The 17,880-nt window shown below is 41.0% G+C and overlaps 1 protein-coding gene across 1 annotated transcript in view; it reads right to left on the minus strand.

Annotated features, from left to right (window-relative positions):
• dennd6a (DENN/MADD domain containing 6A) overlaps positions 1–17,880 on the minus strand; it is a 104,316-nt gene that overhangs the window by 11,709 nt on the left and 74,727 nt on the right. Inside the window, exons 10-14 of the mRNA XM_080182846.1 lie at positions 7,817–7,939; positions 7,474–7,569; positions 7,240–7,334; positions 5,899–5,964; positions 2,190–2,254 (exon numbers count right to left, since the gene is read on the minus strand). Of these exons, the coding sequence (XP_080038972.1) occupies positions 2,190–2,254; positions 5,899–5,964; positions 7,240–7,334; positions 7,474–7,569; positions 7,817–7,939 (445 nt within the window). The remainder of the gene's footprint in view (positions 1–2,189; positions 2,255–5,898; positions 5,965–7,239; positions 7,335–7,473; positions 7,570–7,816; positions 7,940–17,880) is intronic.

A 17,880-nucleotide genomic window follows, 5' to 3' on the forward strand; every position in this document is an offset into this window, starting at 1 on the left:
AAAGATATTATAAGTGAAATGAGGACAGATACTGGCACTTTACACCAAAACAAGCTGCAATTTCTTGAGCTTTCTGCTTCCTTCCAGCAAAGTTGTCCCTTCAAATCTCTACCAGTTCAACATAGGCGTCACTAGTATCTTAAGCATAACCACCTCAGGTCAGAACTCTTCTGTTCTAATAGTCTTTCACTTTGGATTCTTGTATCTAAAACTCTTCTTTCTTAGTTTGACTATCCCAGAAGTACTACTTACTTTTAGGGTGATTCAGTTAACAACAACTTCAAACTCTTTAAGGAAAAACATAAGAACATAAGAAATAGGAGCAGGAGTAGGCCATCTAGCCCTTCGAGCCTGCCCCGCCATTCAATAAGATCATGGCTGATCTGTCGTGGCTCAGTTCCACTTTCCCGCCCTCTCCCCATAACCCTTAATCCCCTCTCTTATCAAAAACCCATCAACCCGCGTCTTAAAAATATTTAGCAAGGCAGCCTCCACCACTTCAACGGGCAGAGAATTCCAGAGATTCACCACCCTTTGAGTGAAGAAGTTCCTCCTCAACTCCGTTCTAAACTGCCCCCCCTTTATCTTGAGGCTGTGCCCCCTAGTCCTACTGTCTTTTTTGAGCGGGAAGAGTCTCTCCACCTCTATCCTATCCATCCCATTCATCATCTTATACGTCTCAATGAGATCTCCCCTCATTCTTCTAAACTCTAACGAGTACAAGCCCAGTTTATTCAGCCTCTCCTCATAGCTCAACCCCCTCAACTCCGGTATCAGCCTAGTAAACCTCCTCTGCACTCCCTCCAAGGCCAAAATATCTTTGCGCAGGTGCGCGCCCAAAACTGCACACAGTACTCCAGCTGCGGCCTCACCAATGCCCTATACAGCTGCAGCAAGACCTCCCTACTTTTATATTCAATCCCCCTCGCTATGAAGGCCAGCATCCCATTCGCCTTCCTGACCACCTGCTGCACCTGCAAGCTGGGTTTTTGCGACTCATGCACAAGGACCCCGAGGTCCCTCTGCACCATCGCCTGCTGAAGTTTTTCGCCACATAAGTAATAGTCCTTCCTACCATTATTCCTACCAAAGTGGACCACCTCACACTTGCCAACATTAAATTCCATTTGCCATTTCCTGGCCCATTCGCCCAGCCTATCTAGATCCTTCTGCAGACTCTCCACACCCTCCGCACAATTTGCCGTTCCCCCAATCTTGGTGTCATCAGCAAATTTCAACACCCTACACTCGGTTCCCTCCTCTAGATCATCTATATAAATGGTAAAAAGCTGAGGCCCCAGCACCGACCCCTGGGGCACTCCACTAGTCACCATCCGCCAATCCGAATAGCACCCGTTGACCCCCACTCTCTGCCTCCTATTTGACAACCAATCCTCTATCCACGCTAACACCCTACCCCCAACTCTTCAACTGAACTGTTTTCCTGCATCAAGCTTGATCTAAACCAAAAAAACTAAAACCCTTCTTCAGCCCATAATCTATTCATTTCAATAATTAACTTTTTGCCAAACTTTCCTATTTTTTATTTTGCAGGCAACTTGGTCACAAGATCAGCGACTGGGAGAAAAATGCTTTACCAGAAATGATCTCCTAGAGAAACTTTGTCCTTAAAGGACCATCATCCCAACATAAAATATAGGTGTTTTCCCCCCAAAATAAATATGTGCCATCACTGTAGAAAAATCTACAATGCACGTGGGCCATGCAATAGCCTTTTCTCTATCTATCTCATGGTTCAAGTAGATGTGGAAGAACAATTATAATTTTACATTCAGGTGGTTAGTCTAGGTAACTGATTCAGCAATAGTGGAGGATATTGCTGTACAATTTTTCATATTTCTGAATTAGGCACTGTATCATTACATATTCTATGTTCTTTTGTGTCTGACCACATACGAGTGCTTTTAATTTTCCATTCATACATCGAGTATTCGCATCCACCATGGTTTGTTCTGATGGGATTTGGGTTGAAGATGAGCTTTGCAGAAGATTAAAGTAGGCATCTTCTGTATGTGGTCTTCCATGAGGTATTTATAACATCTCATGAGCTCTATTCGGCTTTCCAAACTTTGACAGGATTGAAGTCACATTGCTGAAGGTCCCGCACGTGAATTTAAATAATTACATAATGTTGCAAAAGTAAAGATAATTTATGCTACAAGGCTTACCTTCTGCACCTGTTTTATTATCTCTTCATCTCGGCTCAGGAACGTTTTATAGGACGTGTACACACCTACAGGAAAATGTGGCAACTATTATGGTTGCTATTGAGGACAGAAATAGCAATTTGAAACATTATGACAAACAGATAAAGTTTTCCCCACAAGTCTTTCTGGAAAAGGAATAAAAATATATCCAAGACTCCACCTCCTTATTGTCAGATTTTCATAGTTGAAGTTTATTTTCTAAAAACTTATATAATTAATTCTATAGCAAATGGTTCTTGCACTTCAGGTGAGGAAACAAAACACAAAATTCAAATATTACCCAATCGACCAACCAAAATTTAGATGACATTCTGGATCACAACCCAATGGGTCTCTATCAAAAATATAAACATCTGGACTGGCATAGTGCACTTAGGCTGCAGTTTGTCAAGAAATCATTAATATGATAAAACTTCCGAATGAAAGAAAAACGTGCTGTTATAGTGAGTTTTCCATGACCACTAAACATTTCAAAATCTTTTATGGCCAATTAAGTACTTTTCAGTCATTGTTGTAATGTAGGAAATGTGGCAGCTAATTTGCGTCAATGCAGGCAAAAGGCGGGGAATTATAGGCCAGTTAGTTTAACGTCTGTTGTAGGTAAAATGTTAGAATCCGTCATCAAGGAGGAAATAGCGAGGCATCTTGAGGGGAATTGCTTGATAGAGCAGACGCAGCACGGTTTCGTTAAGGGGAAGTCATGTCTGACAAATTTACTGGAGTTCTATGAGGATGTGTCTAGGGCGGTGGATAGAGGAGAGCCGGTGGATGTGGTCTTTCTTGATTTTCAGAAGGCGTTCGACAAGGTACCTCACAAGAGGTTATTGCAGAAGGTCAGGGGACATGGAGTTGGGGGTAGGGTGTTAGTGTGGATAGAGGATTGGTTGTCAAATAGGAGGCAGAGAGTGGGGGTCAGTGGGTGCTATTTGGATTGGCGGTTGGTGACTAGTGGAGTGCCTCAGGGGTCGGTGCTGGGGCCTCAGCTATTTACCATTTATATAGATGATCTGGAGGAGGGAACCGTAAACTAGGCTTGTACTCGTTAGAGTTTATAAGAATGAGGGGAGATCTCATTGAGACGTAAAAGATGATAAATGGGATGGATAGGATAGAGGTGGAGAGACTCTTCCCGCTCAGAAAGGACAGTAGGACTAGGGGGCACAGCCTCAAGATAAAAGGGGGGCGGTTTAGAACGGAGTTGAGGAGGAACTTCTTCAAAGGGTGGTGAATCTCTGGAATTCTCTGCCCATTGAAGTGGTGGAGGCTACCTTGCTAAATATTTTTAAGACGCGGGTTGATGGGTTTTTGATAAGAGAGGGGATTAAGGGTTATGGGGAGAGGGCGAGAATGTGGAACTGAGCCACGACAGATCAGCCATGATCTTATTGAATGGCGGGGCAGGCTCGAGAGGCCAGATGGCCTACTCCTGCTCCTATTTCTTATGTTCTTATGTATGTACTCCCACAAACAGCAATGTGGTAATGACCAGATGATCTGTTTTGATGATGTTGGTTGAGGGTCAGGGTACTGAGATGACTCCTCTGTTTTTCTTGGAAACGGTGCTGTTGGGTCTTTTGCATCCATCCAAGCAAGCAGATGGACATTAGTTTAACGCCTTATCCAAAAGATGGCACTTCAGTGGTGCAATTCCCTCTGTGTGGCACAGAGTGTCAGCCTTGATTTCTTTTGTACTCAAGCTCTGGAGTGAAATTTGGTGGGGGGGAGGGGCATATGCAAGTTAAAGGTTGAACATAAATGCTAGAGAAAAGTCAACAGTTAAGTTTATTTATTGTCACAAGTAGACTTACATTTACACTGCAATGAAGTTACTGTGAAAATCCCCGAGTTGCCACATTCCGGCACCTGTTCGGGTACACAGAGGGAGAATTTAGCATGACCAATGTACCTAACAACAGGTCTTTCAAACTGTGGTAGGAAACCCACACAGACACTGGAGAATTTGCAAACTCCACACATTTGTGACAAGCCAGGAATTGAACCTGGCTTTCTGGCACTGTGAGACAGCAGTGCTAACTATTGTCCTACCATACATTTACACAGAATCCAACAAAAACACATCTGAAACTACCATAGAATGAATCTTTTTTGATATTTTGACTAAATTGTGGATAAATTATTTGATGCTTATTTTTGGCCATCCTTAATCTTGCAAATCCAATAGAAAGACACTGGGCATCCATGATTTTAATTGTTTTTGTAGCCACAGATAATTTGGATTTATTTTTCTTTTAACTTTTCACCTCAAACACTGGCCTCAATTTTGCTGCAAGTTTTGGTAACCTAAAATTGGGATCATTTCTGAGTTCCATCACTGTTAGGAATCGTAGCGTGCTTATTGGCTAAATTTTCAGACACAACCAAATATCAAACCATTTCTTTGTTCACTGTCCAATTAGGGACAGTGAGTGCATTTCATAAGTGAGAGCCCAGGAAAGTGTTGCCTAGTGTAAATGAGCCCTCACCAGTGTGACCAGTAGGTGCACTGCTGAAACCTAACTAACAAGAGCAGTAAAAATCACTGGGGTTGCTATTCAACATCATGGTGCAGATGTGACTACATGATGTCAGTGGCAACTGCATTCATCCATCTCCAGGAAGTCCATATTCCATGACAAAGCTGGGAGATGGGATGACAGATGTCTTGCCATTTCCTGCTTGTATCATTTAAAAAGCCAGCATATGTAATGCAGTCTCCATCTCCTGCTCTGCAGCAACATCCATCCACTTGTTGTGGTGACAAAAGCGTAAGCCAGTGTGTCAAGGTAAAAATACTTTTTATTTGAGTTTCATAGATCTTTGGCCTCAGAGGGAATCAAGGGGGATGGAAAGCAGGCAGAAAAGTGGAGTCAAGAGCAACGACGGACCATGATCTTAATAAATAAGAGCAGGGCTGAACAATTCAGTGGTCTACTCCTTCTCCCATTTGTCATGCTCTTATATTGGCTGTGAAAATTAGAGCCAACTGCCTCCTTAAATTCTGTAATTGGCTTTCCACCCTCGTCAGGCAGTTGTTGCCAAATCTGGTAGTCGATGGTTGGAGGCAGAGAAAGACATCAGGGAGCCAAGCCTGGTGCATTTTTTAAAAAAAACTTGTCCAGCCTGCCTACCTCAAAAGCTGGAAGATGCTTCCCAGGGCTCAAAATTCTGGTCACTAATTCTGAAAGAAATTATACTGCTACAGCAATGATATTCTTCATTAGTGAGAATTAGCTTCATTGTTAAAATTTTAACTTATACTGTTAAAATGTAAGTTAAAATTTGTAAAATGTTTTAAAAATTTCAACACTGCTGACCTCAATTTTTCCAATACCTTTTGCTTCTGCACTGAGTATTTAAAGTGACATTATTTACAGAAGCTATTCCAGCTTTCTTATTACTTCTTACTCCACCTCCCCCAGGCTTACTCATTCTCACCTGATGGGCACTGACTCACTATTTCTCTGAAACCAGGGTGAAATTTAGAAGCTTAAATTAGCACAAGTCCCCAGCTATATAATTCAGCAGTGACAGCCACGTACCAATAAAATGAGCCATCTTGTCCCTGGTGTTTGAGGGGTGAAACTATTCATTTTGCTCTCACTTAAGTGTTAAAAGATAACAATCTATCAATTTATGAAATAGTCAGTGAAATAACATATATATTTCTCACCAGGTTTTGAGTCCAAAGTCTTCAGATTTTTCAATTTTTTCACTTTGACCTGCTTTGGAATATCACCTATAACAGAATAATAAGGTTAAATCTGTTGTATAAAATAGTTCAACAATACGCTGACTAAACTCAAATTTATAATTTGCTGAACTATTCAACTATTTTCAGTGAAATAAATATAGGCATTTTCTTATGCAGAAAACAATTACAAACTTATTCAATATCTGCAATTCGTCCAACAAATGGGAAAACAGAAATAAAAGAGAGAAAGAGAGTAAGACAGAGACATAGAATAAACGTATACAAGGATATATTTTCTATTTATGTTTTGAGGACACTGACTTTTAACGGGAGAATGCTTCCAAAACATCTGATACCCCTCTAATAATTTGTCCAAAGTGGCTATTCTTTGCACATAAATCCAGCTAGTGAAATCTGATTGTATTTTCAACTGCGCAGGGTACTGTAGTTAAACTCAGTGCTTTTCCATCCAACTTCCAAATGCAGACCTACAGATTGAGAAAGTGAACTTTATGATCTGAAGCACTGGGTGCCAATTGGCAGTCTAACTATAGTGATCCAACTGCATCCTTAAAAGCAGTTAACTCTACACTGATCAGAAAATTTATTTGTATGACTTAAAACTACGACAAGTTGTGCCTATTTCTCAAAAGGTAATTGGAGGATCAATTGTATACTTAACAGAACAGGCCTTAAGTGACACAATAGATTTTGTTAGAGTTGATTTTTCAAAAAAGTATAATATTCCTGTAATACTAGATTCAGAATTTCTTAACATTGAGATAGAAGTTCAAAATCTCATTTACATTCTCAAACTTATTTACAGATCCCTTCATGGCCTCACCTCCCCTCATCTCCACAACTTCATTCAGCCCCTCGAGCCTGTTCTACCATTCAATAAGATTATGGTTGATCTGATTGTGACCTCAATTCCACATGCAGCCTATTGCAATAACTTTTGACTCCAATGTTAGTCAAGAATTTATCTAGCTCTGTCTTAAAAATATTCAAATGATCTTGCCTCCACTGGAGAGATCTTGCCTCTCCAGGGAAGAGAGTGCCAAAGATCCACAACTCTGAGAAACTATTTCTTATTTAGGATGGCGTTAGCTGATGCATAGGAATAAATTACCTGGCCACCCACCATCTCAGTTTATTTGGTGTGTTGCCTGGGAAGCCCAGTTGAGGAAACAGGAGGAAAACGAGGTGAGTTATTATGCTCATCAAAAGTACAAGCAAAGAATAAGGAAAATGTGAAAACCAATGTGAAAATGAAATTATTTCTGAAAAGAGAACTTAGAAATATACTATCAAATATACCTGCTGGCTTCATGTCCCCTATTCGAATAATGTGAGGCCAATGTTGTAATGTTTTGGCAAAGAAAGGATTGGTCACTCCAAGAATCACAGAAGGTCTACATGACAGGAAAGAGCAAAGAAACAAGAGTTTTTTTTTAATATAACAAAAAGCATACAGTTATGCAAGTCATTAGCATTAACATTTAAATATATGTGAGGAAAAACATGGTGAAATGTCCAGGAAGTTGCACTCACGGAGCCTGTGTTCTGGTGGTATACTCTTTGAATTCACTGTCATGGATAGTGAAGTATGGCCTGAAATCACTGCAATATTTCAGTGGTGAAACACAACTGTGAATAGTAAGAAAGACCACCAAGTGAACTATGAGATACACATTTTCACCTGATCATTCTCCATGAACATTTTTTTCATTGCACATAACTGCAGGTCAGTATTAAAGGTTTCTGTGTACTTTTACATAGATTTTTTAAAAAATGAACTAAACAGAAACCAGAAGTGTTTAAATAACAATAGCACATCGTAGTAAAAGGATAATACATTTTCTGGAAGGTTTAGTTTACAAAAATATTCCTTTACCAAACCAAGGCCAGGACGGTTTCTGATGACTCAGCAGGCGATGGTGCCATAACAACAAGAGGTTCGCCTAGTAACACAAGCTCCCAAAGCATCTGCACATGGAAGAAGATGGGACAAAAACATCTGCAAATGGAAGTTAAAATCATTAAGACAGTGTGATAACATCCTTGTCATAATACTTAACAGTTTGATTAGGAAACAATGGTCCAAGTCTTCTGATTAGTGAAGGGGATTGGCACAGAAGCCACACACCTTTTTAATCCATTAGCTGCCATACTCTGTTAACAGAGTTTAAATGAGTCAAAGCTTCTTTGAAAAACTACAGAGAGACCTTAAGGGAGGAGGGCAGGTGAGGTATGTGGGTAAGGTGGTAGGGTAGCAGGTGGGTGAAGTGGCAGTTGGGCAGGGTGATGAGGTTGGTTCAGGTCAAGGTGGGGACGAGTCAAGGCAGAAGATCTGGGCCAAACTGATACAGCAGTGAATTGTGTACCAAGTAAGAGATCTGAGCCAGACCAAGGATAAACAGTGAGTTGAAACCAGATACCTCTGTTAAATAAGAAAAGTAAAACTTTTAAAAGAGGAAAAGTTTCTGTAGGCCACTGTTATGAACATTCCTTTGAACGTTGCAGGAGGACAACAAGTAAACACAAGAAAAACAAATAAAAGAGATCAAAAATAAAGAGTAACTTATTTTGCCTTCTCCAGTTCAGAGAGGCAGACTAATTGTGCCATACTCTTGACTCAATACAATTAACTAACACAAACTTGAGATCAGGTTAGTGGTTCCCAACTTTGCGTGCCATGGAACATGTTTATATTACAAAGAATTTGAAGGCACACCTCCTATTTTCTCCAACTGAACTGCCCTAGCAGTTCTAAGCCCTCCTAAAATACAGCCACTGTCTTAATAAAATTGTCATTAGTTCAAGTTTACAATGCAAGCCTCATCACCAATTACAGATCAAATACAAGTTTTTTTATTCAAAATGTACACAAGCATTCACTTCCAAATAAATATTTCAATTGTTTGCTTTTTTTAAAGGCGGAGTTCCTTAAGGTAAAAATTCATAAGGAAATACTGAGCAGCATTCTAGGATGACAGACAGGCACTGCACTCGCACAATCAATTGGGCCATAAAGGAAAAAGGAAAAGGATCAGGCCACAACTATAAGCCAGGGCTTTACATGTGTCCAGAATCAGAAGTCAGCTGGGATGTTCATTCCGAAGGCAGGTTGACCGACTGTAGGTGATCAATTTTTCCACAGTGGGACTTCCATAATGGGAGAAGGTGCATAGAATAAATAAGTTTGGAGGCACAATTCCAGGATTCCAGAAGTTGATAGGTTTGATGAAGGCCAGAGTTCTTTCCACTGCCACGGGCTTGATTGTGCACAGCACAGGCTGTGACCTGGATGGAGGTGTCTTCATGTTGGAGATCAAATAATAACTGCTGGAGTTCAATTCAATCAGACAGTAAAACTGTGCAGCTTGAGAGAGGTCATGTATGCCTCCTCAATGTTGGACAAAGAATAACAACATAAGAAATAGGAGCAGGAGTAGGCCTTCGAGCCTGCCCCGCCATTCAATAAGATCATGGCTGATCTGTCGTGGCTCAGTTCCACATTCCCGCCCTCTCCCCATAACCCTTAATCCCCTTGCCTATCAAAAACCTATCAACCTGCGTCTTAAAAATATTGAGCGAGGCAGCCTCCACCACTTCAACAGGCAGAGAATTCCAGAGATTCACCACCCTTTGAGTGAAGAAGTTCCTCCTCAACTCCATTCTAAACCGCCCCTCCTTTATCTTGAGGCTGTGCCCTCTAGTCCTACTGTCCTTTCTGAGCGGGAAAAGCCTCTCCAACTCTATCCTATCCATCCCATTCAACATCTTATACGTCTCAATGAGATCTCCCCTCATTCTTCTGAACTCTAACGAGTACAAGCCCAGTTTATTCAGCCTCTCCTCATAGTTCAACCCCCTCAACTCCAGAATCAGCCTTGTAAACCTCCTCTGCACTCCCTCCAAGGCCAAAATATCCTTGCGTAAGTGCGGCGACCAAAACTGCACACAGTACTCCAGCTGCGGCCTCACCAGTGCCCTATACAGCTGCAGCAAGACCTCCCTACTTTTATATTCAATCCCCCTCGCTATGAAGGCCAGCATCCCATTCGCCTTCCTGACCACCTGCTGCACCTGCAGGCTGGGTTTTTGCGACTCATGCACAAGGACCCCGAGGTCCCTCTGCACCGTCGCATGCTGCAGATTTTCACCACGTAAGTAATAGTCCTTCCTACCATTATTCCTACCAAAGTGGACAACCTCACATTTGCCAACATTAAATTCCATTTGCCAGTTCCTGGCCCATTCGCCCAGCCTATCTAGATCCTTCTGCAGACTCTCCACACCCTCCGCACAATTTGCCGTTCCACCAATCTTGGTGTCATCAGCAAATTTCGACACCATACACTCGGTTCCCTCCTCCAGATCATCTATATAAATGGTAAATAGCTGAGGCCCCAGCACCGACCCCTGGGGCACTCCACTAGTCACCAACCGCCCATCCGAATAGCACCCATTGACCCCCACTCTCTGCCTCCTATTTGACAGCCAATCCTCTCTCCACGCTAACACCCTACCCCCAACTCCATGCCCCCTGACCTTCTGCAATAACCTCGTGAGGCACCTTGTCAAACGCCTTCTGAAAATCAAGAAACACCACATCCACCGGCTCTCCTCTATCCACCGCCCTAGACACATCCTCATAGAACTCCAATAAATTCGTTAGACACAACTTTCCCTTAACGAAACCGTGCTGCGTCTGCTCTACCAAATAATTCTCCTCAAGATGCCTCGCTATTTTCTCCTTGATCACGGATTCTAACATTTTTCCTACAACAGACAATGCCTGTGTTTAATCAGAGTCAGGATTTTTTTTTTATTTTTGGAGACACTATTTCCAATTAGCTAAATGATGTCCACTTGTTGAAACCAGTGTGTTAGAACAGTTAATTCTTAAGCCATTAGTACCATTATGGGAGATTAAGACTGGCGAAAGATTGTTCTAGTTTGAAGTTGGCTGAAACAGACCCATGGTGCACAGGGCCATTGTTACTTTGAAACTGCTGCAAGGCATCATGTGACCAGCTGGTGCCATCTTGTCAGCTCAGCAGTTTTCCATTTTGTAAATCAGAATAAAATTACTTTATATTTATGTTTCTATTAGCTGGACTATTTTATAAAGTATATATGTATTTTCTTCCATGTCTCAATAGAGACACTACTGGCAACATTAGTGTGACACCTCAGCTTTCCTCTGTAAGAAATCTCTTGATCTGGGGAGGAATGGAAGACAGGGCAACTGGCAGGTCTTGCTCCACTGACAAGATACTCCCACCTTCAGTTTTTCACATAAAACCGATGTTGAGGACATTAATTTGCACATATGGACTGTGGGAAACTATTAGAATCCTGCTTTAGTGTGATCTGATATAGATGAGTATTCTTCTCCCACTTGCAACCAAAATGTGTTCATAAGTATCTCTGAAATTTTAAGTTATGATCCTTCCTGAGATTTGTGAATCCCTTTTGTTCTTTTAATGACAACTTCTTTGATGATTCATAAGAAAGTGAACTAAATGGATGTATCCAGACAAAGTCTTCAAAACTGTTGGATAGAAGTAGCATTCAAACCTTTTCAGTGCTTTAAGATGTGTGCAGATGAGATTGAGTATGATTTTGCCCATGTTTGTTGATAACAACTTGAACTTCTCAATCTATCCACTTTTCACTTTTTGCTGCCAAAGGGGCAGTTTTGATCCAAAGCCTTGAAGCTTATCTGTGGCGGCCAGAACATTCTTGTTTTTCCCTTATATTTTAATGTTCAGTTCGTTCAGAATATACCTGAAAAGTATGCAAGGTTAGCATACCAGGAATCATCACGTATGAAATCTTTGTCCTGCAATTCACACACAACTGAAAAGCTTTTTCAGTGTGTTACCCAGCATATAAACATGAGGAAGGACCTTTCCTCAGGACAGCCAACACATTTTTGTGCTTGAATAAACCCTGACACTCGGCTCCCATTTCCTCACACAAAATAGTAATCAAGCAAATTTCAAACGATGGGATTTAACATAATTCATGATTTTCACTGTTTGGTTTAATACTGCAGTTAACATGGACAGAGTTATTTTGGCAACAAGAGCTTCTCAGTGCAGAATACAGTGCCTATCCTGAATGTCAGGATTTGTTCTTCCAACTTATTCAGGAATCCTTTAACTTTCCATGGAAACTACTCCATCATTGGAGACACTATTACACATGGTCCAGTTTAAGGTTCTTCTCCTCTAGATAAGTTGTTGTGACTCTAAAAATTGCCCCTCCAGCCACATGACCGGGCAATTCTTTGCAAAAGAACAAATTCTTTGATAAAATCTCCAGCAACGTACACAACATTGGCTAAAAGCTGACAATGTCCATTAATAGCTGTGGAGTCATCAATCTGCTAGCAGACTTGCACTCTCTTGAAGGACTTATTCAAATTCAATCAACATTTCACCAATACGCAGTTTGATTATATCATCAGAAAGAGGAATTTTGTTAATTTCTTTGGCAGCATCAACTTCCAAGATAACTTGCATGCCAGCAGAATTCAAGTTTTGGCAACGGTGTGTGGCTTCTTCGATTTCACTATGAGCTCAGTAATCTTGTCTCCTGCACATCATCTGAAACCTGCCCACGTGCCATTTATTACATTGATTTTGCTTTGCAATTTCTCAGCCATTTGAAGACTGTATATCCTTGTTGGAGAATGAACAGTGTTTTGTAACAAAAAATTAACCCTGTACTTATTGGAAGTTTACAAGGCAAGAATAACAAAAGCAGAAGTTTTTTCCTTTCCTTAACATTGGAATGATACAATTGTTTACCTATCCTATTTTTGATATACAATATAAAAGAAAACCTGCACAAAGATTCTGACAATCTTTTCATTAAGCAGACTCTGAAGTGGGAAGACTTTGATTATTGTTTTAAATTTATCACCAAATAAAGAATTGGAATAGAAATTGATAATTATTCAACAATAATCATTTGAAAAGATTTGTCGTGTCTATAATGTCAAAGTTCTGTTGTCCATCTTTAAGTGAATGTTGAAAACAAAATTGACAAAAGAAAATCAGCAGACCACTCTAACATTGTAAAATAAATTAGTATCAATCGTGGCTATTAGGAAGACTTTTACTCTCCAAATGGAAAAAGAATGTTGAAGAGTAGGAAATAATAAAAGCAAAAAACTATTCACAAACTGAAAATACAATTTTTCAAAGGCTTAAATGGTCAATGCGCCCCATTAAAATCACAAAAAAAGGACTTTAGCATTTGGCATAACCAGAATATAAATACTTTCTAGTTTAAAATGGAGTTTGATTAGAATCAGTTATATCATAAAAGGTGAACTGAAAGATGTATCTGTTTTTCTATTTCATTTAACAATTATTGACTTCTGATTAGATTTTATATTGATGGATTTATGTCAAGTACTTCAACTAAGTCATGGAATAAATCACAACCTGTATCCAAAATCAATGTACTGTGGTTAACAATTACTTGTTGGTTGAAGAATGAAAAATACTTAAATACACAGAATTTTCACAAAGGTTTTGGCAATTTAATTGCTGTAATTATAAAAAAATTAAAAATATATTTATTTGTTCACGGGGCATGGGAGTCACTGGCTGGGCCCATCTTTGTGGGCATTTAAAAGTTAATCACATTGTTACGGATCTGGAGTCATATGTAGACCAGACCAGATAAGGATGATAGATTTCTAAAGGGCATTCGGGAAAAATGGCTAATGTTTTCATGGTCATCATTAGGGCTAGGGGGCACAGCCTCAAGATAAAGGGGGGGCGGTTTAGAACGGAGTTGAGGAGGAACTTCTTCACTCAAAGGGTGGCGAATCTCTGGAATTCTCTGCCCGTTGAAGTGGTGGAGGCTGCCTCGCTAAATATTTTTAAGACGCGGGTTGATGGGTTTTTGATAAGAGAGGGGATTAAGGGTTATGGGGAGAGGGCAGGAATGTGGAACTGAGCCACGACAGATCAGCCATGATCTTATTGAATGGCGGGGCAGGCTCGAAGGGCTAGATGGCCTACTCCTGCTCCTATTTCTTATGTTCTTATTAAACTTCTAATTCCAGATTTCTATTGAGTTCAAATCTCATCATCTGCCATGGTGGAATTCGAACCGGGTTCTCTAGAACACTACCATAAGTCTCTTGGTTACTAGTTCAGCAATAATACCACATCACTGCCTCCCAGTGGAACAGTTGCAGTTGCTATTTGATTCAGAAAAGACATTTGAAAGTATCCCAAAGGTTGCTGCAGATTCCAATTTTTTTGAATCACTTTGTAGATTTGCAAATTTACCATCTTGGGCCAAATTTTTTGGCTAAAAAATTAAATTTCTTTAAGACTTGGAAATTGCTACTTGCAAGGACTTTGTTTTGTTACGCTGGGTAATAGTTTTTTCAGGATTTTGGGTTATGCTCCTTTTCATAGCTTTCCCCCTTTCCTTTTTGCTCCCTTATGAAAGGCCCGTTGTGATTAAGACAGAGGTCAGGTAGGCAAATCTGCTCTTAAGCTTCTGCCAATGCTGACTGAAATTTGCTTCAGGCCATCGGCGAGTGGATAATTTGTTACCTCTTATCCTCTTTGTAATGTTTCCAATGTTAAAAAGCCAAGATTGTGAACTCAACATCTGGTGTACATGCAGGTAAACAGACATTAATTCAAGAGTTTTCATTTTGACACTGGCTCTTTTTCCAGTGTGAATCATCTTTCTGACTTGCATATTGACAAAACAAAAAGTGCGTGTTATACAGATACGGATTCAAAAATACAGGAAGAACAGCCTATACTCTCTTGTTCTCTTTACTACTTAAACAACATTCAGTCACACTATCATTTGCATGTCAACTGACTCACACATTTCTGTACCTCTTGGCTTGATCATCTGATTTTCTTCCTTTTTAAACGTATCGCCAGTTCACCTAAAACTTTTACAATTAACACCAGCAGGAAAATTGAGCCCTGGAATTTAACATAGTGCTTTAATCTCACTTCATCTAATATCAGTTATAACCTATATCATAGTTCCATCCTTAATGTCACCAATTAATTTAATTATGCAACATTTAAATGGATATGTAATTTACTTTTTGTTTATTTGTCTTAATTCAAAACTATCAGAAAAAACTAACTGGTAGTATGTAAAATTCTACCAAATTCTGTCTTGTTTTTGCATCAGTTTGAGTACTATATCTATATGTATAGATTCAGTTAAAGCACATCAAATATTAAATATTGAAGAAATATCATCACCTTTGTGCTTGCTGACCCACAGCGGCTCCTGATCCAGCAATGTCTTCATTTTAAAACTTTAACCTTGTTTTCCTTGATTTTTTCACTTCCTCTCTCTCTCTTTTCAATGATACGACCATCTGGGATGCTTGCATACCCCCAATTCCGGTCTCTTACACATCCACAGCTTTCATCACTCCACTTTACTTTCAGCTGCCAGGCCCCAAGAGCTGAAGCAATTCTTATCAGTCACAAATTATATACAAGTGCAGTGACAAAGGTAAACTAAATCCCCCTGTCCTACTTGGCCAGTCTGAAGTCTTCAACATAGCTGACCACACATTCCTCCTTCAAAGGCTATCCATCTTCATTCAATTGCACTTACTGGTCCCATTTTTAACCATCCACTTATAGACAGAGAATCGCCAACAATGCCCTCACTTCCCAATCCTGTGCCATTACCTCTGATCTCTCTCAAGGCTCTTCTTTGGCCTTCTCCTATAACCTATTTATGTAGCATTCCTCAGCAATAGTTATCCAAAACAATGTATCAGTTCCACATGCATGCTGATGACACCCAGCTCTACGATACCACCATCCATCTGGACCTTTTCCAATTGTCAGACTGTTAGTTCAATATTCAATGCTGGGTGTGCAGAAATGTTGTCCAGTTAGACATTGAGATTCAAAAGCCACTGGCTTGAATTTACTTCAGTTTGCTGCCCCAGATGACCAGCCCGAATCAATCATGGGCGAGGCTGCACATCAGTCTCCCAGCCCCAACAATTAGGTAAAGGTGCAAATGGGCCTTCTTACATTGCAAGGGAGGGGGCGCTGCTGAAAGCCATTGCCCTGTCCTTGCCTCCAATTCCATCTCTCGCGACCACCTACCACTCCCACCTCAGTCACCTGAATCCATTCGTAGACATGCAGGGTAGAATAGGTGTAGGGTGACGTGGCGGCACGGGCTCATTGGGCCGAAGGGCCTGTTTCCCGTGCTGGGTTGTTCTTTGTTCTTTGTAATGCCTGGTAAAGTCCCTGAAGTATTACTGGCAGCAGTCACCTGTTCCACTACTGCTAATGGAGTGCAGCAGGTGCGATTTATGCCACTGAAGTCTTAAATTCCAGGTAAGGTCCAATGAAGACCAGTTAAGTGTCTGACAGACACTATTTTGGTTAGGCCTCCCCCACGGAAACAAAGTGAGTTTCCCACTGGTTCTCCAACTGGTGGGCAGGACCAGCTATTGTCTTTGTTAGCGCCATTGTGTTAATTGCGCAGAGGGTGTGGAAAGTCTGCAGAGGGATCTGGATAGGCTGAGCGAGTGGGCGAGGACCTGGCAGATGGAATACAATGTTAGCAAGTGTGAGGTTATCCACTTTGGCAGAAATAATAGTAGGAGGGATTACTATTTAAAGGGAGAAAAGCTGCAGCATGCCAAGGTGCAGAGGGACCTGGGGGTCCTTGTGCATGAGTCGCAAAAACCCAGTCTGCAGGTGCAGCAGGTGATCAAGAAGGCGAATTTGATGCTGGCCTTTATAGCGAGGGGGATAGAATATAAAAGCAGGGAGGTCTTGCTGCAACTGTACAGGGCACTGGTGAGGCCGCAGCTGGAGTACTGTGTGCAGTTTTGGTCGCCACACTTGCGCAAGGATATTTTGGCCTTGGAGGGAGTGCAGAGGAGGTTCACTAGGCTGATACCAGAGATGAGGGGGTTAGACTATGAAGAGAGACTAAATAGACTGGGTTTGTACTCGTTGGAGTTTAGAAGGATGAGGGGGGATCTTATAGAGACGTATAAGATAATGAAAGGGATGGATAGGGTAGAGGTAGAGAGATTCTTCCCGCTCAGAAAGGAAAGCAGGACTAGAGGGCACAGCCTCAAGATAAGGGGGGTGCAGTTTAGAACGGAGTTGAGGAGGAACTTCTTCGCTCAAAGGGTGGTGAATCTCTGGAATTCTCTGCCCGTTGAAGTGGTGGAGGCTACCTCGCTAAATATATTTAAGTCACGGGTGGATAGGTTTTTGACAGACAAGGGAATTAAGGGTTACGGGGAGAAAGCGGGAAAGTGGAACTGATCCACTTCAGATCAGCCTTGATCTTATTGAATGGCAGGGCAGGCTCGAAGGGCTAGATGGCCTACTCTTGCTCCAATGTTCTTATGTTCACATCATCACTCAGACCACCTATTTCTGTGCCTTAGCCCATTCCATCTTGTCTCAGTTCATCTGCTACTGATAACCTCACGCATTTCATTATCTATTGGCTTTATTCTCATGCACTCCTGGGGAGCCTTAAAGGATTGATTCTTCACAAACTTGAGGTTATCCAAAACTCTGCCCATGTCCTATCTCATACTGAGCCCCTGTTTGCCCTTTAACCATGCTCACTGATCTACACTGGCTTCTGGTTAACCAACGCCTTGATTTTAAAATTCTCATCCTTGATTTCAAATTCATTACATAATCTTCGCCAGCCCTACAAACTCCTGCAATCTCTATTCTATTCTGACTTCTTACCCAACCCTGATTTTAATCTGTCATTTGCAGCTACGCCTTCAGCTGCCAATGTCCCTAAACTTTGGAAATTACTTCCCAAAGCTCTCTTGTTTCCTCTAAAACCTTAAAAACCATTGCTATTAGCCATCTGTCCCAATATTTTGTGTGGTTTAACGTCACATTTTGTTTGACAATGCATCTGTGA

This window comes from Carcharhinus amblyrhynchos, chromosome 3 (genome assembly GCF_965287045.1).
Source record: "Carcharhinus amblyrhynchos chromosome 3, sCarAmb.v2.hapA, whole genome shotgun sequence".
Classification (NCBI taxonomy): domain Eukaryota; kingdom Metazoa; phylum Chordata; class Chondrichthyes; order Carcharhiniformes; family Carcharhinidae; genus Carcharhinus; species Carcharhinus amblyrhynchos.